This window comes from Salvia hispanica, chromosome 2 (genome assembly GCF_023119035.1).
Source record: "Salvia hispanica cultivar TCC Black 2014 chromosome 2, UniMelb_Shisp_WGS_1.0, whole genome shotgun sequence".
NCBI lineage: Eukaryota > Viridiplantae > Streptophyta > Magnoliopsida > Lamiales > Lamiaceae > Salvia > Salvia hispanica.
Window position 1 is genome coordinate 33,625,250 of NC_062966.1, and position 26,609 is coordinate 33,651,858.

Consider the following 26,609-nt stretch of genomic DNA (forward strand, 5'->3'; position numbering starts at 1 on the left):
AATGACCTCTTTTTATATAACAATGACATCCGATTATATAATTATACATTAGGATTTAGTTATTAATTTCTTAGTTATATATCACAGATAATTAAATAGTGAATAGTCACTACAGGGTTGAGGGGACTATTCTACATAACTATGAGCCAGATCTCTATCATGCAATTTATCGACTGTAGCATTTAATTTTAATGATATCAAACTTGGTGTTATTTGAAAATTACATTATTAGTTTATCTATAGTATATTTTCGTTATTTGCTGATTTGTGAAAAGATGTAGTCGGTAAGTCGGTAACTAAGTAAGTCAAGAATATTAATCCAAATGAACAAACTTGAAAATTCTGGCAGATCAAGAGATTAAAAAATAATACCAACGATATTGACCCACCGGCCACCAGTAATCCGCCAGTAATCTCTCACTAGTTAGTTTACACTTTACAACATACATGCACACAACAGTTTTGTGATAACTACAACATGAAAACATAAGTTTTAAGTATGGAATAGACTTGAATAGCGAATTCGCATCTTCTATAAAATAATGAAAGAATGAATATGATAGTAATTTCGTACGGATATGAATGAGATGAATTGTAATGGTACACCTACTGAGATAACTACTAAACCCTAAATCCTAATTAATAGTTTATTAATATCCAATACAAATCCTGAAAAGAAAAACAAGGAGTCAGGGAATCACTGGGAAGTGCATGGGAACTTTAATATTACTATAAAAAAAACATGTTCTTTGTAACTAATTAAGGTCCTCCCTTATTCAAAAATTAATTAATCATCATCTTTTCGAGTTCTGTGTGTTTCGATTTTCTCTTTATATAATCTGAGAAAAAAATCTTTGGTCGAATTCGGACTTGTTCATATGTCAGTTAGAGTTTAATACTGTTTCTAATAGTAATTTATTTCATTCAAGATGATGGGATGAGCTAACGTAAATAAATGTTCAATAAATTACATAAACAAGATTCTAACCCAAAACTTCTTAAAAAAGAATTTTGTGGGGCCTCAAATAAATTAATTCATAATCTAGTAACAAATTCTCCGTGATTCACATTTGAAAGAGGCAACGATGGCATGATTTGTGCCTAAAATAGTTTGCTAATTTTTTTTATTATTAATATTATTGTGTAGATTGAAATAGTATGCATAAAAGATCATAAAATCTAGAAAAGATTTTAGTCAGATTTCGTTATCGTTTACTTTAAATTAAAATTTTGATTAATCTATAGGGTATTTCATATTTGTCGTTTGAGTGGATCTATTGATTTGGACAGGGGAATCCAATTTCTAGTAAACTTGTTTTTTCTTCCATCTCCCTACAAGACAAGATTACCCTTAATTGGTGACAGGAGTATTTTGGAACGTCAGGGGTGTTTTGGTCTTTTGAGGGGCAAACATAATGTCGGCCTATGGGTTATGATTGTTGGGCTCGGCCCATAAAGCTATCACAAATCAACTCAGTTCTTTTTCTTGTGATTTTTTTTTTACTGTGTCGTGTGGCGAAAATTCAAAATTGTGGAGTACAGTAATTTTTTATTTGATGCTATACTATATCAATTTTATTTTAGATTCAATACTATTTAACTACTTTAATTTTCCTTTGCGAACAGATGATTACGAAAATAAAATGTGTCAGTCAAAGAGAAAATTAAAAATATTAAAAGTAATTTAAACATTTCTTTCTAAAATTATTAGAAAAGTATACTTGTATAAATATAAATAAAAAATTCTAGAAATTTAGATTTTGGTATATATAGTTTTACGTAAACATTCATCCATAAAAATTATATTAACCTTTTTTTCTATTTGCCGGTGGATAAGTCTTGAATGCACAAAGATCAGAAATAGAAGAAGGCGCAGACAAAAAAATAGCAATATGTAAGTGGGCCAATCAATTATTTTATCAAGCTTTTAATTGAGCCATCATAATCCAAATTATGCTGACACCCTATTGTCTTCTTGTATTTGATTAGGTAGTAGAACTAAATCAATTATTCGTGATCATTGGTCAAAAGTATGCTCCATTACAATTATATCCATGTGAGTTCATATTTACCTATCTCTTTATATATTTTACTTTATAGGGTCTGTAGGGATAAAGTTCTTCTTAAAAATGAAAATACAATAATAATAATAATAATAATCAATTATATATAGTACTAAACGTATAAAGTATTTCACTTATGTACGAGGTGGTTTGGTAAAAATTGAAGTATCTTAGTGTTGTTCTATATAAGCTCAAGTGCTCAACCAAGTAGTGAATCAAGGTATACATAAGTCCAGTCCAAACATTTTCACTCCTTAATAAACTATCGAAATGTTTTCATTTGAATTCAACTATATGTACTTTCTTCGGCGACTACTAAGATATGACGCGAGGATTAATAACAAAATTGAAAAATATGAGACGTACAAGAAGAAAAAAAATTATTGAAGTATTATTAGTGAATAATTTCATTTCATTAAAGATATTAATTTATCAAAATAAAAGATGACTAATTTTATGAATGGACTAAATAGAAAAAATATGACTATTAACTATGAGAATGAGGAGAGAGTATATATACTTTGGGGGAAAAAAGGTTGATATATCTACTGCATATCGAAAAATATGGATTAATTATGAATTTCAATGGCATACTTATGCTAATTCTATATCCATTCAAGAGAGAAGAACATTCATTTTCTATGATTATACTGTCTTGTTATTAGTTAAATTGATGGGTTAAATTGACGTTTGATTATCACACCGTACCCTCACTCAAAAGTGATAGTAGAACTTTTTCTAAACTTCACTCGGGATTATGGAATTGAGCATGCAAAACTAAAATTGGAGTTAGAGCCTTCAGTTCCAAAATCATTGTTTAGTACGGCAAAAGTTTTAAATTTGAAATTGAATTATAATTCTAATTACTCTTAATTCTACAATTTGAATTACATCTCGAAAGTAGATAATTGGAATTTCAAATAATTACTCCCTCCGTCCCCGATTAAGAGTCATATTTTTCCATTTCGGTTCGTTCCCAATTAAGAGTCACATTTCATTTTTACCATAAATAGTAAGTAGTGACCAACTTTTATTATAAAGCCAATTCACCCACATTTTATTATAAAACCAATATAAAAAATTGAGTCTCACATTCCACTAACTTTTTCAACCAACTTTTCTTTACATTTCTTAAAACTCGTGTCCGGTCAAAGTTTGACCCTTAATCGGGGACGGAGGGAGTATAAAATTGGACAGCACCCACACTACACACATAACATACTCACGCACTTGCACACGCACGCTACACATGCGCGCACACATACACTATATCTATTTTTTGAATTCAGTACATCATTTTTGCCGAACTAATGATTTGGAAGTATTATATTCCAATTCCTTCAAATTCATATCCAATTCTAATTCCAATTTATAATACTGAATCAACTTGTCCGTGGTTGTTCTGCTTTCTCCTTTTTTTGGTTTGTCGGGGTGCAAGGGCGGACGCGGAAATAAATAATGATAAGAGCTATGATATACTCCTCCGTTTCATAGTAATAGAATCATTTTGTCATTTTGGTATGTTCCTTAGTAATAGAGTTATTTCTCTTTTTAGTAAAAGTCAACATATTTTCCCACAACTACTTTACTCTCTCTTACTTTTTTCTCTTTCCATCTCTACCTTTTTCATTTTACACTTTATTCTCCCTTTACTTTACTCACCTAACACAATTTTTTTTAATTTCCGTGCCGAAAAGAAATGCTTCCATTACTATGGAACGGATGGAGTATAAATTTTGTTTTAATATATATATTTTTTTAATAATTTTGATTATTAATAGGGGTATTTACATAATAATTTACACTAACCATTGATAAATTTTAAAAAATACAAAAGAAAAAAGATTAAAATGCAATTTTATTAAGAGCATTAGCCCCACCCAAATGGGTCCGCCCCCGGCGGGGTGTCCCCAGGCTTATAAGATCTTGGTAACTTGTGGATTGTTTTTGTTTTAGCTCTTGGTTTTTTTATTTGCTTTGTAGTAGAGTTTGATTGATCCGTCGAACCTTTGCTCACCATCTTTGTAATTTGAACGTTTCGCTTTACATCAAACAATTTTAGTTAAATTGATGGTCCAATCATTATACTACATTGATACAGAAAAGGAAATCATAAATAGAACGTGGAGAACTATTCATGATTAGTACTACTACTTTCACGCTTGTAATTTCTCCATCAGGAACCAAATTAGGCCTACGAGCCTCCGACACGTGGACACCCAGTTTATCATCTATAGCTGGCACCTAATTTGACAATATCATCTTAGTTATTACTCCTTCGACCAGGATAATTCGTCTCAGTTTTTCATTTCTGTCCGTCCCACATAGTTTATCTCATTTCACTTTTACCATTTTTAGTAGTGGACCTCATATTCCACTAACTCATTCCTACTCACATTTTATTATAAAACTAATATATAAAGGTAGGACTCACATTCCACTCACTTTTTCGAACCCAGTTTTCATTACAATTCTTAAAACATGTGCCCAGTCAAAGTGACCCAAATTATCCGGGACTAAGGGAGTATTAAGACTAAGAGTTAATTACGTTTTAAATTATATTTTGTCGATTTATAATTTGAACTTATCAATTATAACTACATACTCTAAATCGATTATTCGAGTTTAATCATCTTTAACAGAAATTTGTTTATACATAAGTAGATAGTAGTAATAAATCTCCTAATCTGTTAATTATTGACAGTCGCACCGTTAATCAGTCAACTTTGAATCACAAGGATGGTCCCATATTGCAGCCATCTATGAATATTACTCCTCTAATTTAATATAATTCCTCTAATTAAATTATGAAATCAAGTCTCCTTTTTGGAGTCCTTCATAGGTTAACTCACTAGTAATAGATGCTAAGTTGCTAACAACTCTAATTAAATTATGCTTACATTTTATGTAAAGCATTTATTGACATATGGACGGCATACTCTCTTGGTAATCATTTGATAATCGTTAGACGATATTTTATTGGATGAAATTTTACCTAATGTAGTTTTCATCATTATTTCGTCTGTAAGTTTACCTACGGACACTTAGCTTAATTTATCTATCAGTATATATTACTGAATTTTGTAACATTTGTACTTGAAAATCCACCAATAAAATATTAATTTCTTTTAATTAGATAACTTTGTTCAAATTTGTTATAATTTGACAATACTACAAAAAAAATCTATAGAGCAAACACGTCTTGTATAACTTACATATGAGCAAGACATCTACCTAATTTTAATTAATTTTTTTTGTCTTGAACTATCTATAAATACGCCTACGCACACAAGCACAAATCACAACCAAAACTCCATCATCAAATATATTTGCTGATCCATAGCAATGGCAGCTGTCTCGGTGCATATTGTCCTGGTCCACGGCGCATGCCACGGTGCATGGTGCTGGTACAAGCTCAAGCCGCTGCTCGAGGCGGCCGGCCACCGCGTCACGGCCCTCGACCTAGCCGCCTCGGGCATAGACCGGAGAAGCCTCCAAGAGCTCCGCACCCTTGACGAGTACTCTCAGCCTCTGCTCGAGCTCATGGCCGCGATTCCGGCCACGGAGAAGGTGGTTCTGGTGGGCCATAGTCTTGGTGGAATGAATATTGCACTTGCAATGGAAATGTATCCTCACAAAGTTGCTGTTGCTGTTTTTCTGGCTGCTTTCATGCCTAATCACACACATGCTCCCTCCTATGTTCTTGATCAGGTAATTAAATTACGTTTATAAATTTAAAGGTCGCACCCTGGTGGACTTGAACCTGAAACTTTTCGTCTCAAGCATTACCACTCTAACGTTGATCAACTCACACACAACTTTTTTAATTAAAATGGTGAATAGTATTAGTATGTACACAGCTAGGATTTGTTGAATTAGACCACACTTTATGCCAAAAGCTAGAAAGAAGATAAACTAAACTAGATAAAGCATAGGTCCCCGGATATTGTTATTTATAGAAAATATGTTAATTTAATTACATTTGATAACAAGGTCAATTTAATATTGCCCTAAGACATAAAAGTTTTTGGACGATCTAAATAATACTATTGTCTAATAAAACACCCTTGAGATGGAACTATAAGGGGTCCAATATGTGATTTGACATACAGATATCATAATTTATTGCATTTGATGAAGTCCACATACTTGAACCATCACATATTTTCTTATCATCGTTTTGTCATACTATTTCGAATTGGATTGAAGAGCGATGACGATCGCGTGGGTACATCATCAATTTAGCGGTGGTGAGTCCATAAGTAAAAAACATATATTCATCCACAAAAAAATAGTCATATTTTTATATTTCTGTATATATGGAGTATCAAAATTAAGTACTAATCCTATTATCTAGCTATTTGTAATAAGTTTAACTATTTTATGAGAAGAATTTCATTTTTGGTTAACAATATTTCAACTTGTTTTTCTCTTGATATGTTACCAATTTTCCTTAGTGTCACATTATTAATTTTTGTGGACAGGTTCGTATATGTATCGAATTTCGACAGCGTGATTAATTTTCCTCAACTAACTTCTACTGTGCATGTTTTACTTTAGAAGATTAAAGTAGTCCAAATCAATCACCATTTAAATAAAACCATGTGCGTATGAGTTAGGATGCATTTATTATTTTGTCAACGAAAGCTAGAGCACTTCAAATAAATCACACATAAAAAAACGATGTACTTTTAAATCGATTTGCAAACCCCTCATTAATTCACTCTTCGTTTGCCTATGAATTAATTTTAGCTTTTAATATTTGTAAAAGTTACTACATATCACGTCCATGTCCGAAAAGGAATGGTACAAATCAATTAGCTTTCTTAGAAAACCTATAGTTTCATGAATTTATTATTTGTCATATATTTATAGTTAATTTTTATGTGTGTTTAATTTGAAGTATAACGAGAGAACTCCAGCAGAAGCTTGGCTAGACACTGAGTTTCTTCCATATGGCTCTCCTGAAGAAAATCTTACCTCAATGTTGTTTGGCCCAAATTTCACATCCTCCAAATTGTACCAACTTTGTTCACCTGAGGTAAATCTCATCATATTATTCAATATTTTTGTGTATCCGTATTTAATACTGTATGCTTAATTCCAACAAAGTGAGTATTCAGTTCTCAAATGTGGCCCACCCATTTTGTATACATCGTGGAGCACTATGATAGTATTGCACAATAATGTAATTTTGTCCAAATATAGGGAGTACAAAAGTTTAGCTCTTTTTAGATTTTATACTATTCATTTCCATAACTTTTATCAGTGGCACCTAATTTCTCAAATTGAAGTTAGTTATATGTGGATGATGTGCAGGACTTGGAGCTAGCAAAAAGTTTGCTAAGGCCAAGCTCTCTGTTTCTTGAAGATTTATCGAAGAGGAGTCGATTCACAAAGGAAGCGTTTGGATCGGTGAAGAGTGTCTTCGCAGTGTGTACGGAAGATAAAGGAATTCCACTAGATTTTCAGCAGTGGCAAATTGCAGAGAATGGAGTAGATGAAGTGAAGGTTTTAGAGAATATTGATCACATGGCTATGCTATCAAAGCCTCGTGATGTTTGTCAATGTTTACTGGAGATAGCAAAAGTTTATGCTTAATATTTTCAATGTAATACTTTTACATGGAGTATTTAATTGCGTGCACTTGATGATATTATAAACATTCTCTTTTCATTATTAATATTATCGGAATGGGACTTATACTATGCATTTTCTGGTATTCTTGTTCTATTAATTTGTAGTGCAAAATTAAAATTGCCTAAAACAGGGTCCAAAAAGTCAAGTCTTCCAGTTCCAACAAAGTACATTCCTGGAAAATCATTTATAACTACTGCAATAAATTATAGAATAGATGGTAGAGGAAGACCATAAAAGAGTGTGGATGAATTTGAGTCAACACTGCTTCAATGTAAAACTTTTGCAAAATTTAGTATCGAATTTGATTTTATGTAGGGACATTAAAAAGGCACATGCATTGAGCCTATCGTGTACGTCTAGTATACTCGACGACATCCATGAATTTTCATATTATATGATTGTAAATTGTAATGAACCCATCATTGACCATTGTCCATATTCTTGGCTTCGTTAGGCTGTGTTGTGTTGTACTGTAGTGTTGTGCCCAAAAAAAAATGAATTTTAGTATTAGTTTAAAATAGTTATATTAAAGGATTTAAGTTATTTATAAAAAAGATCTATTTTCAATTGTAGTTTATATATACACTCATACACACCTTATAATTATTTATTTGAAGTTATACGTAAAATGGTTAAATCGGGCTTCGATTTTATATAATTTGTAATTTAATGATGAAAATAATATTTTTTTAAAGTGTTAGAATCAACTTTATATATAAAATAAAATAAATATTGTTAATGTGCCATAAACCGATAAACGAGAGTGTTGCCCACGTTTCTATTTAAAATAATCTTATTGCAATTATTTTTTAAGTAGTAAATTAATTTGTAAGGTGGTATTTTAAATATATAAATTATAAGAATATATAATTAAATATAGAATTAGTAGTAGTGCTTCACATCTGCACCGAACCCTGCAGATGAGTTGAAGAAATATCCCAACTGAAGTTCGCTTCGAAGGAACAGCCCGCACCTTTTCTGGGCCGAAATGGGCTCAGTCAGCATGGCCCAATTGATAATTCTAGGTCTATATGTGGGAAACCAATATTTTCTCTTGATTTATAAAAATAATTAGCATTATAACAATGAATCTATACAACATTGTATATTATTCTATAACGACTAGTCTACTAACAAAGTGAATGTTACGTGAAGAACTAATTGATCATGATAATCGAAGGGCTATAATTTTGTGTTAAATTTTTGATATAAGACGTGGTTCAGTTTTGATCGATTCTTTATTATATACTCCATCACATAGTTGTAATGGAAGCTGTCTCAAAACCATCGGTGCATATTGTTCTAGTCCACGGCGCTTGCCACGGTGCGTGGTGCTGGTACAAGCTCAAGCCGCTGCTTGAGGCGGCCGGGCATCGGGTCACGGCCCTTGACCTAGCCGCATCCGGCATAGACAGGAGAAGCCTGGAAGAGGTCCGCAGCCTGGCCGAGTACTCGCAGCCTCTGCTTGAGCTGATGGCCGCGTTGCCGGCGGCGGAGAAGGTGGTTCTGGTGGGCCACAGCCTTGGTGGAATGAATATTTCACTTGCAATGGAAATGTATCCTCACAAAATTGCTGTTGCTGTTTTTATTGCTGCTTACCTGCCTGGCTCTACACCTCAGGTAATTAGATTCCTACATTAGGAGTATCATATTTTAACAACATGAATATTTTGATACTACTAATGTTAATTTGATTTACTTCATCCCCCAGCATAATTCTTTGTTATTACAATAATAAAAAAAATGCAATTAAGATTAAATTTTTCTCTACATTATTTTCTCTCTTACTTTATTTTTCTCTATTTTATCTATTTATTCTGATTTTCTAAAAGCTGGTGAAAAAAAAAGCGACTCAGCTATTTATTATGATTTTACTTCATTATGATTTTCTTCGCAATTCAAAATTAAGAACTCTGGAATTTAGGTTGTAATTGTTGGCAAAATAGACACAATTCACCATTTATGAATTCACAAATAATGTTGAATTATTTTTTATAATAAAGACAAAACTGTAAAGGGTGACTTTTGTTTGTTTTTTTTTTTTAAATCTTAGTGACTATTTTAGTTTTACAATAGCAAATTATAACTAGGCGACAACCCCCTAATGGACCTCAAAAATTCAAAAAGCATAATAATAGTATGTGAGTACATAAGATGAATACTCCCTTCGTCCCCGATTAGGAGTCACACTTCGACCGGGCATGGATTTTAAGAAATATAAAGAAAAGTTGATTGAAAAAGTTAGTGGAATGTGAGACCTATTTTTTTATATTGATTTTATAATAAAATGTGAGTGAATTGAGTTAGTGGAATGTGAGACCTACTTATTATTTATGGTAAAAATGAAGTATGATTCTTAATTGGGGACGGACCGAAATGGAAAAGTGTGACTCTTAATAGGGGACGGGGGGAGTAAGAATTAATTGTGCAAGTGATAGAGTCCACATAATAGAGGATGGCATCTTATCTTCTTTATCGTTTTATTAAATGATCAATCAATCGATATCATTTGATTGAAACACCGATATATGCCATAGGAGTGGGATCATTGCAACTTGAATATAAAACGTTCATTATTCGATCAGAAAATAATGTGTCAATTGTCAAGCCTATGGAGAATAGTCCATGGAAAACCTAGTAACCAACGATGCACGAAATTTGATTAGGATTTATATTTATGAAATCACGAATGTCACCAAAATGTGTGATAGACATAAATAAAATCAATAAATTGGTCGGAGCAATCAACCTATAAACAGTCCACCAAGACTTCGTGGCTTCTACTTGCCCCACATGATTGGTTTTTCAATCGAGCAACGATAAACAACCAAATTTTGTACAACCAAAATAAAGTTATATTAATAATTTGATATATTAATTATATATTAAAATTATAAATATAGTAAGTGGATAAGTTAAAAAGACTTATTAGCCTTTAACCTCATTTTTTATATTTATATTTAAATTTTCTTTCTATTATTTTTAAAATTTGAATTAAAGTACATATAATTCTAAAAAAATAAAAAAATTATAAAAAATCATAAATATATAACCACAATATTATGCACTTTCCATGTACTATATATGTATCTAATATTTTAATTAAATTCATAAATAAATCTATTTTTTTGTCAAATAAACAAGAATTTGGTTGTACAAAATTTGGTCAAATAGATTTATTGTTTTCAAATTTACTTGAATGTTAAGATAATTGTCAAATCTCTTTTCTAATTACACTTTAATAATAATAAAACATTTAAACAAGTCATTCTCAATAAATAAACACTAATAATGCCATTACTATACACACAAATACTATTCTATCATTTTCTCTACATTTTCACTTCCGAAGCCAACATATGAGGTCATCTTTTCCATCATCAAAGATGGTGTTCGGTTACCATGACTAATTATAATGAGACTATCCATCTAGGATTAAGTTGTGGGATTATTTTAGTTGGAATGGGGAGGCTATATTGACTAATAATCATGAGACTATCCATCTAGGATTAAGTTGTGGGGGTTAATCTTATGAACCAAACATGATACATATTTAATCATGAGATTTAATCTTGTCAACCGAACACCCCCAAATTTGACTAGTATAAATTGATAATCGAACTATATTCCATTCTAATCTGCAGAGTCCGATTAAAAAAAACTAATTTCAATTTGCTATGATAAAATTTATAGAGTATTAAGATTGAATTATAAAATGAAAGAAAACGACTTAGTTTTGATTTCGCCTTTCATAGATTGAATGCACAAACAAAAATATATCAAGTGACGGTGTATTCGCGTGTAAACAAGTTTATTTTAAACTAGAAGTTAGGGATTTCAACATATTCTTTTTTATCTATATTTAATTAACTATAGTAGTGATTGGATTAATCTTATTTAGAAAACTTAACATATTTGTTCTGTTTAAATTTGAAGCTTTCGGATATAACTCAAGGAGAAGGGTGGTTAGACACACAATACTTACCATATGGTTCCAATGAAAATCCTCTAACTTCGATGCTCTTCGGCCCCAACATGCTTTCCTCCAAACTTTACAACCTTTCCTCACGCGAGGTACGTGTGTTAGTTGAGAGACCGTGGGTGGTCAGTGAAGAGCACAACATCTGCTCTTGATTCTCACTCGCGGTCTCTCTTCCATTCTCATGAAGAAATATTTATTTAATTTAATTAATGCTATTCTTCAAATGTTTATTGTCACTGTTAACTAATTTTAAGAGTGCTTATTTGGTGTTACATGTGGATGTTGAGAAGGACTTGGAACTAGCAAAAATGTTGGTAAGGCCAAGCTCGCTTTTTCATGAAGATTTATCAAAGATAGGTGCATTAGTCACAAAGGAAGGGTATGGATCGGTGAAAATGGCATACGTTGTGTGCACGGAAGATAAGATTATTCCAGAAAGTTGCCAACGCTCGCAGATAGAAACAAATGGTGTGGATGAAGTGAAGGTCATACAGAATGCTGATCACATGCCTATGATCTCACAGCCCCAACACCTCTGCCAATCTCTACTCGAGATCGCTAATACATATGCTTAAATATATATTTTATGGGGTCATTCGATTGCCATGTTTAAATGATTTTTATAAAACTTATAAGCGTGATTTCTCAGGCCATATAGTGATGTCTCTTGGCCTGAGCCCATGGGCCAAATTGACGGTTCGAGAATGATCGGCCAACCCCAAATATTGATTTGTGCCTATTATAGGAACCATGCCTGGCTCGAAAAAATGAATTATTGAATCTATTTATACAAAAATTAGAGGGATGGGAGTGAATGACCATTCCACATTACTTGAAACTGAAATACCTATGCTTATGAGATAGTGATTCTGTAAAGTAACTGTTTGGATCAACTATTACTGAAAAGAGAGCTCCTGAAACTTCATCAAACTGCAAAAATATCAAAGAGTGAGAACATTATGTTGTTGCAATCAGCAAGGATATACTGCATCCAATTTTTGGGCCCTGGAAGCATCGGACGAGCTACGTCCAGATTCTGAGGGCCGAAAAATGGATGCAAGATGATTTTGATACAAAGTCCGAAATTACAATTATTGGAGCAAGATATGCACAAATGAATGTTCAGAAGTTGTATGAGATGGCAGGAAAATGACTTACCGACGCAGAAGCACCTGTGGATTGTATGGAAACAAACTTTTTTTGTTGAGACTGTCAATGGACGTGGTCAGTGAAGCCAAGCAATCCCGAGCAGCCACAAATGGTCGTTTAAAATTGATACGGCTGTTGTTGCCATGTGCATGACTTTCGTTGCACTCCATCTTGAGTGATGGAGTCCCACCCTCCTTTAATGGTGCCGGATATGTTGCTACCTTGATATCTCTTGAATTAGCTAAAATCTTTCGTCTCTTTACACACGATTGGCCAGAATCATCTTTCACTCCCGGAAATTCCACAAATAAGCTCCAGAAATTGCAAATGATTCGTAATGATCTGGCAGAATCCATGTATTGTTAAAGAAAGAGCCATCTGTTAAAATACTCAATGCTTGTTGAAAGACCATGCAAATTTCAAGGGAAGACATGCTAGATAAAGGAAGTTTCGAATACAAACCTCAAAAGGTATTCAGCACAGATAGATCCAGTATCTTTCGAGATGAGATAGTCAAGAAGGACTTGATGATCATAGCTTATCTGTAGCAAAGATACAGAAACTTTACTGCATAAAATAAAAGAGAACTTGCTAAGATAGGAAAAAGGATTTTGATGAGATCTTCCTTCTCTGCAAAGGTACCTCAGCAAGAAATAAATGGAACAAATGTATAGGATTAAACACATCAGCAGCAAGACGATTCTTCACTTCAGCAAGTGGCTCGTTGTTAATAATCCTTCAATAATTTACAAGTACTGATCAGGAAACGCATCAAGAAACACTTCAGAAGGCACTAACTAAACAGAGGCCCTACAATCCGTGTTTGACTTACTGACGTTCTTGAAAGAATGACGGCACGTGAAACAGTTGCAAGAGCATTTTAAACAGTATATCATCCTACAATTCAAAGGGATGAAACTATTGAAAAACATAAATGCATGAGAGCTGATAAAATTACAAAAAATTGAAAGAAATTGAAAAATCACAATAAAGTTATAACACTGATACACATTTTAAGATGCATAAGAAGCTAATCGATAACTCTCATGATAAGATAGAACAATGAGAACAAACCTCGTGCATGAATAATTGGATAAAGGATAGCGTGAATCTCACACATCGTTCGAAATACAACTCATCATTTAGAAGAATATCCACATGAACGTGTAACTGAAGCCACTTATGGAGCTCTGTTAAACCTATGCTGTTGTAACTAGTTCTACAAAACTCTGATTCCAAATTCAGGTCTGAGGAACTTATATGCTTCAGATTTTCATCCATGCACTCCTGTTCATCAGGACCTCCTTCCATGCCAACCAAATTGAGCGAACACTTCAAGAAAAGCAAAATCGCCAGCCTTTGCAAATGGAAAGATGGAATATTGTGTTGTTTCCCATCAAATATACTCGTGCAAAATGGGGACCTTTCTAAAAAGCCATCTTGGTCGAGTTTACCCCCAGATAGAGGTTGCAATAATAGATCTTCAAAGTAATCATGCATTAGATGAATCCATGTCTTGCTTATAGTTGGCCCAATACGGATTATCGAACTAACCTTGACCATGAGCATCTGCATGTGCAACATCTACCAGGTTAGGCATGGTAATGGTCTTCTATCAAATGAAATATAGCCAATCTGAACAAAGTCAGAAACACAATCATTAGAAAATCACTGAGATAAAGTTCGACAACCAAATTCACTCATTCATACACTAAAAGAAAGTTGGAAGAACATATATTTTACAAGATATGCTGTGGCAGGTGTATGGAATGTACATCAGAAGATGTGATAGAATGTAAGTCCAGATAAATAATATATTTAATCAGCAGAAAACAAGAACACCATCACTCCAATTATCACACCATTCTTGAGAGTATGACCAGTCAAATTATTTACCAGCACTTTGTGTCTGAAGTAATGAGACATGCGGACATGATGAGGACTTTGAACCTCAACTTGGCACCACAATGTAAGTTTGGGGACAAGGTTGACAATTTGCCAAATCATAGGTGAAAAATCAACTTCAGCTTCAACTTCAAAAGAACTGCTTTCTGAGACCAAAGAACAGAATAACTGAATGCAATATCCAAAGAATGTAGTCATTTCTCTCAGTTGCAAATCATCTATTTTCAGTACATCTTCTGCACGGCCATAGATCTCTCTTAATAAGTCCCACGGTAAACTTATCAATAAAGAGCTGACAGAATCCAAGTATGTTTTCATGCATTTCTCATAAATATCTTGCTTCAGACATTTTTGTATATTACGCATAACTCGGAAAATAGCAGCCACCACAGACCAATTTGCACTTTTCAGTTTCAGCTCCAGTAAGGATCTTATAGATGGATTAAAATCCAGATGTCTGGTTTCAAATGCACTATCTGGAGAAGATTTAAGAATGTCGCGAATTGCCAAATCCAAGCAAAGGCACAACAACTGCATAAATTCATCCCAGTCACCATCCTGAAAGAAAAACATTATGCAATTACAAACAGAAAACATGAGAGAAGCCATGAATTATATGATTACTACAGAATCATACCGATGCAAGCAAAAACTCAGAAATAGCCACAAGAGTGTTCCCTACTAAATGTTGAGCATACTGACGGTTGATAGTGAGCAAAAACATCTGCAAATAAATTACAAAATCATGATGTCTAATAAAAAACACAAGTCCAGGAATCAGCTAGCTCAAGTCATATAACACAAAAATAGTTTAGCACAATGGTGTGGCAAGCCTTACCAAGTCACCAATGATAATAGCCAAACAATGACGGTTATCCAACTGTGCGATTGCATCAATAAAACCTTCACCATCAAAGGCAGTGTCTGCCAACAGCTCCTCCTAAAGAAAAGGAAAGACTTTTCAATAGGAAAAAAAGTAATGATTTTTAGACAGTGTGAAGAATGAATGAAAGTGCAGACCTCGTCAGAGTCAAGTTCATCAATCAACTGCTTAACTTGTCTGAAAACCTACAATTGGGGAACGATTAAGCAATATTTGGAAAGCAATTGGAAGGCCCTTGTCAACAGAAATGTAAAAGATAACCTGAGACAGAGAAATTAGAAGGTCCTCCTCAATTTCTTGAGTGATGGTGCTGGTAGAGAAGCGGTGAAGAGAGTCGTGTAGGATCCGGTGGAGACGCATGTATTCAGGGCGAGGACTCATCTTGTTATCGTGCTGATTTGATTGTCAAGAACACAAATTTTTAAGTGGGAGTAGAAAGGAATGGAAATAGTTATTGGTTTTTGGATTTGGGGATTAAAAAAAAAAAAAAAAAAAAAAAAAAAAAAAAAAGGCTCAATAATAGTTATTGGTTTTTTTTGGTCCGGTTGAACCGGCCAGCAATCTTAAACGGCTCAATAATAAAACCCTAGCGCATACATTCCTCCTTTCTCTATCACTCACTCGTCTCTCACAATTATTCTCATTTGGCTTCTTTTGCAGCATTTGCTTGAAATAAGTGGAAATGTCGAACAAGGGCAAGAAGAGGGAGGAGGAAGGCGCGCTCTCCGAAGGCGACGAGCCTCCAAAGAAGATTTCCAAGCCCGACAATGATTTAGATGACCCTGATCAAATCGTAGTATGTGAGGTATCTGTGCTTTTAATAACGTAAACTGATTTTTTTTATTTTTTTTTTAAAAAACCCTGATTTTGATTTATGTGGAATGTAGTTGTCGAAGAATCGGAAAGTGTCGGTGAGGAACTGGCAGGGAAAGGTTGTGGTGGACATCAGGGAATTCTATTCTAAAGACGGCAAGGAATTTCCTGGCAAGAAAGGTATCTCATTGTCCATGGAGCAGTGGAAAATTCTTAGAGATCACGTCGATGAAATTAACCAGGAGATTGAGAATACATAACGGTGTCTATGGATCTGTGTGTTTAGGAACGAGCCTTTGATTTGTATGGTAACTATCTGTAGAATGTTTTCAGTATTATTCTCGAATACAATGTACTGACTGCTTGATGATTGGTGCGATATGCATCTCCGTTTCATCATCTTTTTTCCTCTCTGGTCAAAAAAACAAGTTTTCTACAATAGAAATTGAAAAAGATGTTCTCATCCCAAATCCCATCGATTAACGACGTTGATTTGAGTTGTTTAAGGTTTTCTATGTCAATTCCATGAGTTGTTTAAGGTTTAGAATCAGGCCTGTCCTTAGAAGTATCTTGGCGACTTTATACAAGGGGAAGTGATGCATGATGCTGAATTTTGAGTTCAGAACAATCTGGTTGATATGTGACAAAAAGGGGGAGCTCGCCTCTGCTACAGATGCAATTTCTTGCCTGCCCAAGGGTGATTGAAGGTGTTGGGAAGGCAAATGTGGCGTTTCAAGATGCTAAAGTAAGGAGATGCTCCTGAGATCAGGGCCTAAGCTCTATTCATGCATACCAGTTTGTGGGGACAAGCTGGGCTGGGGAAGGAAATGATCCCAGTTTCAGCTGGATTCGAGCTCAGATTATTGTTCGTGTGTTCTCTTTAGGCAAGCAATCATAGCTGCAACGCGGTTAAGTTGAGGCCGAGCTGCGTATTCTGCTGTGGAAACATGATGCCAAGCGTAGCTTAGGACATAACTCTAGTAGATCTTTACAGAGTACAAAGTGGAACATGATTGAGAAAGAAATAGAGAAACCCAATCTGGAAAGCAGGAAACGCAAAAGGCAATTTTAATAGAATATCTGCAATTCTTCCAGTAATAAGATTCAGAATTACAATGAAATTTCTGAGGTCAAACTACATCCCCAAGGAATGATACATTTTATGTTGAAACAAATAAGATGGATAGTAACAATGGAGGTCTCTTCTTCATCACTAGCGCCGCCCTGTGCGACTTTTCGCTCTCGCCTTCTGCAGGACAAATGGAGATGTACATAAATAATAAAACTATGATCGCTGCTGCTAAATTTTGAACGCCTAAGACCACTTAATTCTAGATTGAATCACAATCGGAAATGACATGATTAAAGCTTGCTTAACTAGCGTAAACAATCTAGTCAAGACGGGGGCAGTTATTTCCAGGATAAGGCAAGTTTACTTACTGATGCCATTCCGAAGCTTGCTCCTGACCCAGTTGCAGCTCCTATTGACAAAATAAAGGATGTTCAGTGAGATAGAGCAAATAACATGTAATCAATGAAAAGGAACTAATCTCGTATGGCATCACTGTACGTGCAAGATATCAAAGTGACTTTTGTCCTGTAACATAACATCTCAGAATCATCTCTACAAATGTATAGTAACACTATTCGGGAATAATTACATTTTAGTCCAAAAACTCATAAAAAACATTTGCAGTATCTCGAGACATACTAAGGAGACTATAACATCACATTATGCATTGGCTGGCCAATTTTATAGCATCCATCAATAACAGTAGCAGCAAATGGACACATGTTGGAAAGAATTAGTTTTAGAATTTGAAAACAAATCACAAAAGGACACCAGCTTCTTCACTTTTTCTCTGTTCCTATTTCTCCTATTCATTTTGGCATTTACAGAGAATTCAACACCTAGTAGAAACTGATAACTGACCTGTAGCAAAAGGCGTCGAGAATGCTGGCGCTGCAGCAGGGGTGGGTGTGGAAATACCAAAGGCAGATGAGGAAGCAGACAAGGAACTAAAAGGTGATGACTGTGAAGCAGCAGTTCCTAACAAAGATGAGAATGGAGCTGAACTGGTAGGGGTTGAGAATAAAGAGGGTGTTGATGAGGCAGCAGCAGGAGTAGGAAAGAATAGAGATCCAGTTCCACTTGATGCTGGTGCAGTAGTGGAGCTTGACGGGTTTGTTGAAGTTGATGCTCCAGTTGGCGCTGACAAGGCTAAGAGTCCTGTAGCCTGACTAGATGGTTGAGGAACATTAGGTAAATGTATAGTGGGATGAACCCTTCGAGCTGCAGCCTCCTGTTTGGCTGTTTCCCTCCTATCAGCTTCAAGAAATGGATCATTCTCATCTCCTCGATGGCGTTGGTCAGCAAGATATGCTGTTCTCATAGATTCGATGTACTGATGAATACTTTCCACCTACGCAATCGTTAGGGAGATCAACTCAAGGGAACCAGGTGTACAATTCAAAGCAAAAGCACAAAGCATTTGCAAATAAAACAACAGTACTCCAGCAAAAGCAAATACGTATACTGAAACCTATCCTTTAGAGAAAGATTGAGTTGAAGTGTACTACTAATGCACAGAATAAATGCATCAGAGTTTTAAAACAGATTTGAAAGGTTTTCATATTCTGTTAATTTCGAATCCCAGAAGGCTATAATATAAGATTGAGAAAACAGACATGTATAGGCTTGAAAATACCAGGCAAAGAGTACATCAGTAAGTGAAAAAAGGAGAAGGATTTATGATATTTATATACCACCAAAAACAAAAGGAGCTACTTTTCTCATTACCTTTGCTGCAACATGAACAAAGAAGTCATGTACGTTAGTCATGACTTTAGGCAGAGATTGTAACAATGAAGAACTTGAATTTAAAGAATGTTTTCCAGAGTCTAAAAGTAGCAGTTGTTCTAATTCTTCAATCCACTGACGACACTCCAAAAGATATTTCTCAAAGCGGGCAACAGTTTGCTGCAAAAAGGGCGACGGCTTCTTTGGTAGCCCACTGTAAAAATCAAAAACAGGAGCTATAGAGTTTCCCGCAGGCTGAGCACTTGGTGTTTGAGTGACAGTTGCCCCAGAAGGCTGGGATGGTGCAGTGGCACCCGCTGGAGAATTTTTATTTTGGTGAAGAAACCTGGGTCGTAAAATCATAAAAGATCGAACAGCTACTTCTGTATTTCGCAGCATATCTTTCACAACAGTCATAAGCTCTTGCAGGGTCGCCTTCTGCCTCTCCATAGAAATGGTAATTCCACCAAGTTCCTGAGAAAGCATATCATAGATACCCATTAAGTGCTTAATAATCAATCAGATTGACAGCACATAATTTCACAAAAATGATCATCATCGCAAAAAATAGTTCAAATTCCTATATATCTAGGTCGGCAAAATAAGAAGTTATTCATCATAGAAAATAATCAGGCTTCTGCATTAATATTTGAAAATCAAGGAGCCATATTATTATTACATAAAAAGAACATACAGGAATTGAAGGAAAACATAGAAAGCATGAAGTAAGATCATTCGCACACACTTCATCAAGTTGTCTTAGTCAAAACTACTGCCTAAAAAGATGGTCTCCGGAATAAGATTAAGAGAAGTCTTACAATTTTAGCAGAACACCTAACTAGATACATATCGTGAGGAAGAATCTCAGCCAAAGGCCTAATCGCAGACATACAAAAGACAGATTACAGAGACATTGTCAGATACTTATTTAGTTCTTTGTCAAAAGCACCATATATCCTCTGAAAATCTCTGCATCCAAATCATTGACACGAAATCCCTATATAATGCTATGGATTTAGTTCTAAATTCGTAGATTGAGTACATAAGTGGAAGTGTTATATGAACCTGCACAATAGAGCTGGCATCAAGCTCAAATCCGTTGTTAGAGACAGACGAATCAAAAAGCCTGCTGCATTGGTCCAATCGTTGGCTTTCGTCTCTGTACTCCAATATCTTCTCCCTACATCCACACACAACTCAATTCATAATCAACCCCGATAAAAATTTAAAGCAAAAGAGGGAAGGGAACACGACAAAACCCAACAGGATGGCGCAAGAGAAACGAAAATTACTCAATTTGAAGCAGGACTTTCTGCGAATCAGGATGTAAATCAGCCCACTTGGTACCATAAGAAGCGGGAACTTTGTCATTCGTGAAGAGATAGAGCTGCGGCTGTTGCTGCGGCTGTGGCTGAGACTGCTGCTGTTGCGGCTGCGACAATTGTAACTGGAAAGGAGATTGTTGTTGCTGCTGCTGTTGGGGTTGGAACGGCGAGGGTTGTTGAATAGGAGTCTGGAATAGAGATTGCTGAGGCTGCTGAGGGGAGAATGAGAATGCCATTTTCGAGAACCGCTCACGATTCAAACCTTGAATTCGAGGGGACTATTCTCGATCCGAAGCTTGTAATCTCCGGGAATTATTCACAAAAACTGAAGCTTTTCAATGGTGAAATTGTTGGAGGTGAAGAGCACCGGAACAATGTTAGGGTGCAGAATTGAAGTTTTTTTGGCATTGAACTGTAAAACCCGTTTCCTCCTCCGTTCAAAATCAAAACCCTAAACCAAGGAAAAAGGCGCCATCACCATAAAAATGAAGGACATAAAACGTAAATGTAAAAAAGTGAAGGACGCTATATGTAAATATTTTCTTTGTCAACAGAAACACGCAATTTTTATTTTGTAAATTTCAAAAAAAAAAATCATATAATATCGTTAAATTCTCAATTTTTGATAAATATTGTGCAAAATTTAATATATTAAGTCATTTTATATAGAAGGAAATCCAATGTGGAAATAACTAAAAATTTTACAGAGGAAATAATTAATGTAATCCAATTGGATTGAAGGCCCATTGGGCTTTCAGCGACGTGGAATTGATGAAGCAAGTCGACAGAGAAAATGGCGGCACCTTAAACTCTCTCGGCACAAACCGCTGCAGCTCGCTCCTCAATGGCGCCCGACCACAAATCCAATCCAAACAAGAAAAGAAAGAATTACCTCCCCCAATATGTAATCTCCCACGCTTCTCTCTTTTAATTATACATATCTCGGTGAATTTCAACTGATTGTTTAGCTTGCTTTTGCAGAAGCCAGTGAAAAAGGGTTCTTACCCATTGCGCCCGGGAGTTGAGGGATTCTTTATAACGTGCGATGGTGGGAGGGAGCACCAGGCAGCAAACGAAGCTATCAATGTCATTGAATCCGTATGCATATATATTTTTCAATCAAAACTGAAGGAGTTACTTTTAATAAAAATTGTGCCTTTCAATCAGTACTAGAATTAACTTTCTGTTCCTTGCGTGTACGAGTTGTGTGATTTAGGATTTTAGTTGTTTTCTGGGTGTTATATGATTTTAATTGTATTTTCATTTGCTTTCATGGCGGTTCCATTGTTCATGAATTCATTTTAGGAAACCTAAATCTTTTGAATTGTTCTATTTAATCATAAAGTTGATTTTATGAATATTTTTCTGTACTGTGCGGCATATTTTCTATTGATTTGCACATAAGTAAGCTAATTAGCTGGTATGTGGATTTTCCCTTAAAAATAGAGTTCGTAAGTTGATTGTGAAACCTATTGTCATACAAGTTTTAGTCATTACGCCTTGCTATTTTGTTGTGATAAGGTGCTTTTTAGCTTATATCATTGCGTATTTAGATGAGGAAGTAGTATTTCTAATTCTAATTGTCGGATGATATGAATGATGCTCTATAAATTGATTTTTCTTTTTTTCTTCTTGTTAGAGCATGAAAGTGGTGTCCATAGTTAAAGTTTTAATATATTTGTTTGAAACAGTTCTATGAGGAGTTGGTGGATGATGATGATGCGGAGTTAAGAGTTGAGCACACAGAATTACCTAAGAAGCCTTCAAACAAAATCATAAAATTCGCATCGGATTCTTCTGGCAGCGACAACGATGACGATGACGATGACAAAGATGCCGATAAAGTTGATGCAAAGGATATAAACAATCTAGAGACTGGGGAGGACAACGACCAAAATGCTGTTGCCTCAACTGACAATGGAAATGATGAGTTAAACGACCAAAATGCTGTTGCCTCAACTGACAATGGAAATGATGAGTTAAGACTTGAAACTGAGAATGTTGTGCCTTCCGAGAATCAAGCACTTACAGAGGAAAAGAAACCTGAGAAACAAGATATCAAAGAATCTGAGACACCTGAGAATCAAGATAACAAAGAAGCTGAGGCTCTGGGGCCACCGGCTAAGAGGCAATGCACCGATGCAGATGCTGCAAACAATGGAACCTTGTCCAAAAAGGTTGAGACCAAATCTGTTGATAAGTTGATTGAAGCTGAGCTGGCAGAACTGGGAGATAAGAGCAAGGTAAGCCAAGATTATACTTTATTGTTATTCAACTTGCACCTGAATGCAGCTGATTCCTTAATTATCTATGTCCCTGAAATATGAATGATAATTTAAGTAAAGCAGTAAGGAAGCCAGGGAATGCTCTGTTTCATTGTTTTCTTTTCTTTATGTTGTCATCTTATTGATAAAGTAAATCAGCAATGACGGCTTCCAAACCTGAAATCTTCTTTTCAGTTCTCACTTCTCCACATGTTTTCATGTCTATTACTGCTGCTGTTTGGGTGATGCATTTATCTCTTTTTGTAAGCAGAGGCGTTTTTGTAAACTTGACACTGGTTGTAATGGTGTTATCTTCATACAAATGCGTAAGAGAGAAGGAGATCCCAGCACAAAAGATATCGTGCATCGCATGATGACTTCTCTTGCTGTAACCAAGAAACACGTCTCGAGGTTAATACCTGACAATTAACATGTTCTTTCCGGATTTCTCAAAATACACCCAGCATTTGGTATCACCCAGCTGAGAGCATGGTGTTTTTTAACAGGTTTCTTTTAAGGCTGCTTCCAGTTGAAGTATCATGCTACCCTTCAGATGAAGAAATCAGACGAGCCATCAAACCTGTCATCGAAAAGTATTTTCCTGTAGAAACTGAGAAACCGCGTAAGGTAAATGTGTCACTTTCTAATTACTGTTTTGTTTTGTGAACATTAAATAATAGTACTATTTCAAATATTGATATAGAAGATTCATACATAGAATCGACTTCATATGGATATTTAATCTTTTCGATACTTCCTCTAAATGACAGTTCTTCTGATTGATACAAAAACACAACATGATCCTTACTCATGATTGATTATTTTGTTTCAGTTTTCAGTTCTGTATGATGCTCGTGCAAACACTGGCATCAATCGTGCAAAAGTTATCGATGCAGTTGCCAAATGTGTTCCATCTATTCATAAGGTCGATCTGGCGAACCCGGATATAAGTATTATGGTCCAAATTGTCAAGGTAAGAAAATTCAGCTTTGTTAATAAAATCTGACTGCATTTTGTCGTGCACCTACTCCATAACTGACTTAAAACCGACACTCTGATTGTGCATGCATAAGCATGCCTTGAAGATGAGACTGACTTCAAATTTCCCCGATGAAATGACTAACTTTATGACTAGCATTGACATGGTGTTATTCTTTGAAAATTGATAATACCTTTAAATATGAGTATCTTCCTCTTTATATTGAATTATTGATTATTGATGGATACTTTGTGATTTCAGACTGTTTGCTTGATTGGAGTTGTGGAGAAGTACAAGGAATTCGCAAAGTATAACTTGAGGCAGCTTAGCAGCCCCTCAAATGAGGAGTAAAATTACTATTTTTATGTTATGAAAGGCATGGATCTACAGAGTTTCTTTTACTTTTTCTTCTTCTATTTTCGTTAGGAACTCAACTGAATTACTTGATGCTTTTGATAAGAGATTTGGTGAATTTATGTTCTGGTATTTTTAGTTTTTAACCACACATGATTTGGGCTGCAATTGGTTGATAAATTGCATGTTGAATTACTTCACTGCAACTTAACTTATACTACTCCATTAAGAGAACAGAATTACTCAATCAAAATAATTAACTAGGAGTAGGATATAATAACAACTACTCTATTAATACACTAATTAAGTAATTAATCTAATTAACACCACAACAGAAAACGTTAGGAGTACATAACATACCATTTAAAATAGGTACAACTACAAGGAGGTTCTGTTCTAACATAACATACTTCATCATTTTAAGACTTTTAAACATATAATTAAAGTAATTACACACATGTACTAGATCTTTCGTTTATGCACCATCAATAGACAGCATCACTAGTTTAACCAATACGTAGATTTAGTCTATCCAAGGAACTTAATAATAACATATATGTCATGACTAAATTATACAATATTAAAGTCTTGTAACACACATTTGATGTCAACATATATGACTTTTGAACGTCATAATCTTATATAAGTCCTTGTTATCTGACATACAGTATTTAATTGTTGCCTGTCGGTGATCGGTCAATTTCTATTTGGGAGAAATTCGAATTCGGGAAAATTTTGAATGTGATCAAATTTTGTACTTAACCCACTAATTACAATAGTAGGAGTAGAAGATATAGAAGCCTTTTGTTTCTTTTCGCATATTTCAACTGCACTAAAAAAATAAAAACTGTGAACATTCATAAGGATGTAGGAGTATGGCATGAGAACAAGATGATTGGCCAATTAAAAAACAACCAAAACCCCTATGGCGATTGGCATTCACGAAAACTGCAAAAACAGTCTCTGCCACCAAACCAACTTCGATATTCCTCCTCTCATATGCATATGCTACCTCGTAACTTCACTTTCCTAAATACAAAAGCACAAGTAAATAAATGATTTAAATCATCATTTCATAAAACTTCCTCCCGGTGTGGAAATAGCAAGATCCGGCAGAGCAAAATAGTCAGCGTTGCTATATCCACTCTCCCCACTCTCAATCTGCCACGTGTTCCCCGCCACAGTAGACCCCCCGCCCGCGGGCCCCCCCTCAACCACCCCAGGAAACGGCCACACAGCCCGCCCCAGCCCGAATCCCACCTCCTCGAACCCGTGGCCCAGCCCGAACCCGCCCAGAGCCCAGAGCCCGGCCCCCTGCGTGTTCAGCAGCGAGGTGAAGCTCCCGCAGATTTTAGCGTCGCCGGAGACGGAGAACGGCCCCGCGGCGGAGTGATCGGCGGCGAAGGGGAAGGCGGCGGCGGGGAAGGCGCGGAAGTCGTGGTGGTGGGGCGGGTGGGAGAAGACGACATTGTGGCCCCCCGCGGCGGCGGCGGAGGCGGAGCGGGAGCGCTTGGCGTTCTTGCGGCTGCCGCCGCCGACGGGGATGTCGCGGAGGGTGCCGCCGTGGGTCCAGTAGCGGCGGCAGGCCTTGCAGAAGTGGCGCGGCTGGGAGAAGTTGTAGTTGTTGTAGTAGCAGAACTTGGTGTTGGTGGAGGAGCAGCGCGGGCAGGGGAGGTGCTCCGGCTCAGGCGGCGGAGCTTGCCCTGAGCGCGTTGCCTTTCGCTCGGCAGTGTCTGTAGCAGCCATCATGTATGTATTGTGTTTGGAGAAAGAGGAGTGGCTTCAAAGGCTGGGGATTGAAGGGTTTATTTATATTGTGGATGGAGTGAGGGGTTAGAGAAAGAGAGCAGATTTTGCAGAGGAATCAGTTTTAGGAATGAGTCGGCTTCCATATGGGGGGCTCTTTATATGCATGAATTCCCAACATTTCTTCCTATTATTGCTACGGCTACTTTCACATATCCATGCTTTTCTTTTCAAATTTTCTTTTTCTTGCTTGCCTTATTATTAAGGTCACGAATTTCTTTCAAAATTATTTAAAACATCACAAATTTTACATTTTATGTGTTATTTCCAATTTGAAGTAATAAGATATTTTCACTTAAAAACGGAATAAGCACGAAACGTTTGTGATATTTTAGATCACTTTAAGTACTGTGTCAAGTGGGATAAAAAAATCACCACCAAACGGATATGACAATAACCTGCCGACTTTGTGGAAAATAGCACACAAATATAAAGTTTATTATACTTTAGACTATTTTTTAAAAAATCATAATATAATGTACCAGAATTGGATCAGAATTTATAATCATAGAGACAAATATTCATATTAGTACAACATTAAACTCATGCTAGTATGCTACTAAATGCACGGTTACATGTGTTGATTTTGAAACTAAGATTTCTGTTATTTGTATATTTTAACTTACATTAAGTCTTTCATATATAA

The 26,609-nt window shown here is 35.6% G+C and overlaps 7 protein-coding genes across 8 annotated transcripts; 4 read left to right on the plus strand and 3 right to left on the minus strand.

Annotated features, from left to right (window-relative positions):
• Window positions 1-5,354: 5,354 nt before the first annotated feature.
• Window positions 5,355-7,746, plus strand: LOC125203775 (salicylic acid-binding protein 2-like). The gene is made up of 3 exons (XM_048102217.1): window positions 5,355-5,774; window positions 6,967-7,104; window positions 7,383-7,746. Exons 1-3 carry the CDS (start codon window positions 5,409-5,411, stop codon window positions 7,662-7,664), a joined length of 786 nt encoding a protein of 261 aa, XP_047958174.1. The 5' UTR covers window positions 5,355-5,408; the 3' UTR covers window positions 7,665-7,746.
• Window positions 7,747-8,807: 1,061 nt separating this feature from the next.
• Window positions 8,808-12,523, plus strand: LOC125208554 (salicylic acid-binding protein 2-like). Its single transcript, XM_048108191.1, has 3 exons — window positions 8,808-9,323; window positions 11,640-11,777; window positions 11,976-12,523. The coding sequence occupies exons 1-3, from the start codon at window positions 8,970-8,972 to the stop codon at window positions 12,258-12,260; spliced, it is 777 nt and encodes a 258-aa protein (XP_047964148.1). The 5' UTR covers window positions 8,808-8,969; the 3' UTR covers window positions 12,261-12,523.
• LOC125208552 lies at window positions 12,441-16,073 on the minus strand. The gene is made up of 11 exons (XM_048108189.1): window positions 15,884-16,073; window positions 15,760-15,807; window positions 15,578-15,679; window positions 15,377-15,463; window positions 14,731-15,297; window positions 13,909-14,403; window positions 13,667-13,731; window positions 13,477-13,570; window positions 13,297-13,376; window positions 12,844-13,176; window positions 12,441-12,615 (listed from the first exon to the last, which is right to left on the minus strand). Exons 1-11 carry the CDS (start codon window positions 16,001-16,003, stop codon window positions 12,582-12,584), a joined length of 2,025 nt encoding a protein of 674 aa, XP_047964146.1. The 5' UTR covers window positions 16,004-16,073; the 3' UTR covers window positions 12,441-12,581.
• Window positions 16,074-16,221: 148 nt separating this feature from the next.
• LOC125208555 (RNA polymerase II transcriptional coactivator KIWI-like) lies at window positions 16,222-16,814 on the plus strand. The gene is made up of 2 exons (XM_048108192.1): window positions 16,222-16,427; window positions 16,510-16,814. Exons 1-2 carry the CDS (start codon window positions 16,305-16,307, stop codon window positions 16,693-16,695), a joined length of 309 nt encoding a protein of 102 aa, XP_047964149.1. The 5' UTR covers window positions 16,222-16,304; the 3' UTR covers window positions 16,696-16,814.
• Window positions 16,815-17,475: 661 nt separating this feature from the next.
• LOC125208553 (nuclear pore complex protein NUP58) lies at window positions 17,476-21,044 on the minus strand. The gene is made up of 6 exons (XM_048108190.1): window positions 20,528-21,044; window positions 20,301-20,415; window positions 19,236-19,709; window positions 18,369-18,858; window positions 17,876-17,916; window positions 17,476-17,684 (listed from the first exon to the last, which is right to left on the minus strand). Exons 1-6 carry the CDS (start codon window positions 20,794-20,796, stop codon window positions 17,649-17,651), a joined length of 1,425 nt encoding a protein of 474 aa, XP_047964147.1. The 5' UTR covers window positions 20,797-21,044; the 3' UTR covers window positions 17,476-17,648.
• A 278-nt stretch (window positions 21,045-21,322) lies between these two features.
• On the plus strand, window positions 21,323-24,289 carry LOC125208615 (THUMP domain-containing protein 1 homolog). 2 transcript variants are annotated; one of them, XM_048108268.1, is made up of 8 exons: window positions 21,323-21,464; window positions 21,542-21,658; window positions 22,252-22,456; window positions 22,505-22,803; window positions 23,096-23,235; window positions 23,331-23,451; window positions 23,657-23,797; window positions 24,065-24,289. In XM_048108268.1, exons 1-8 carry the CDS (start codon window positions 21,405-21,407, stop codon window positions 24,152-24,154), a joined length of 1,173 nt encoding a protein of 390 aa, XP_047964225.1. In that variant the 5' UTR covers window positions 21,323-21,404; the 3' UTR covers window positions 24,155-24,289. The 2 variants fall into 2 exon arrangements, with proteins under 2 accessions (XP_047964225.1, XP_047964224.1); XM_048108267.1 differs by having other exon boundaries at window positions 22,252-22,803.
• A 701-nt stretch (window positions 24,290-24,990) lies between these two features.
• LOC125207736 (dof zinc finger protein DOF3.4-like) lies at window positions 24,991-26,045 on the minus strand. The gene has a single exon (XM_048107203.1). The coding sequence runs from the start codon at window positions 25,904-25,906 to the stop codon at window positions 25,226-25,228; it is 681 nt and encodes a 226-aa protein (XP_047963160.1). The 5' UTR covers window positions 25,907-26,045; the 3' UTR covers window positions 24,991-25,225.
• Between the last annotated feature and the right edge of the window lie 564 nt (window positions 26,046-26,609).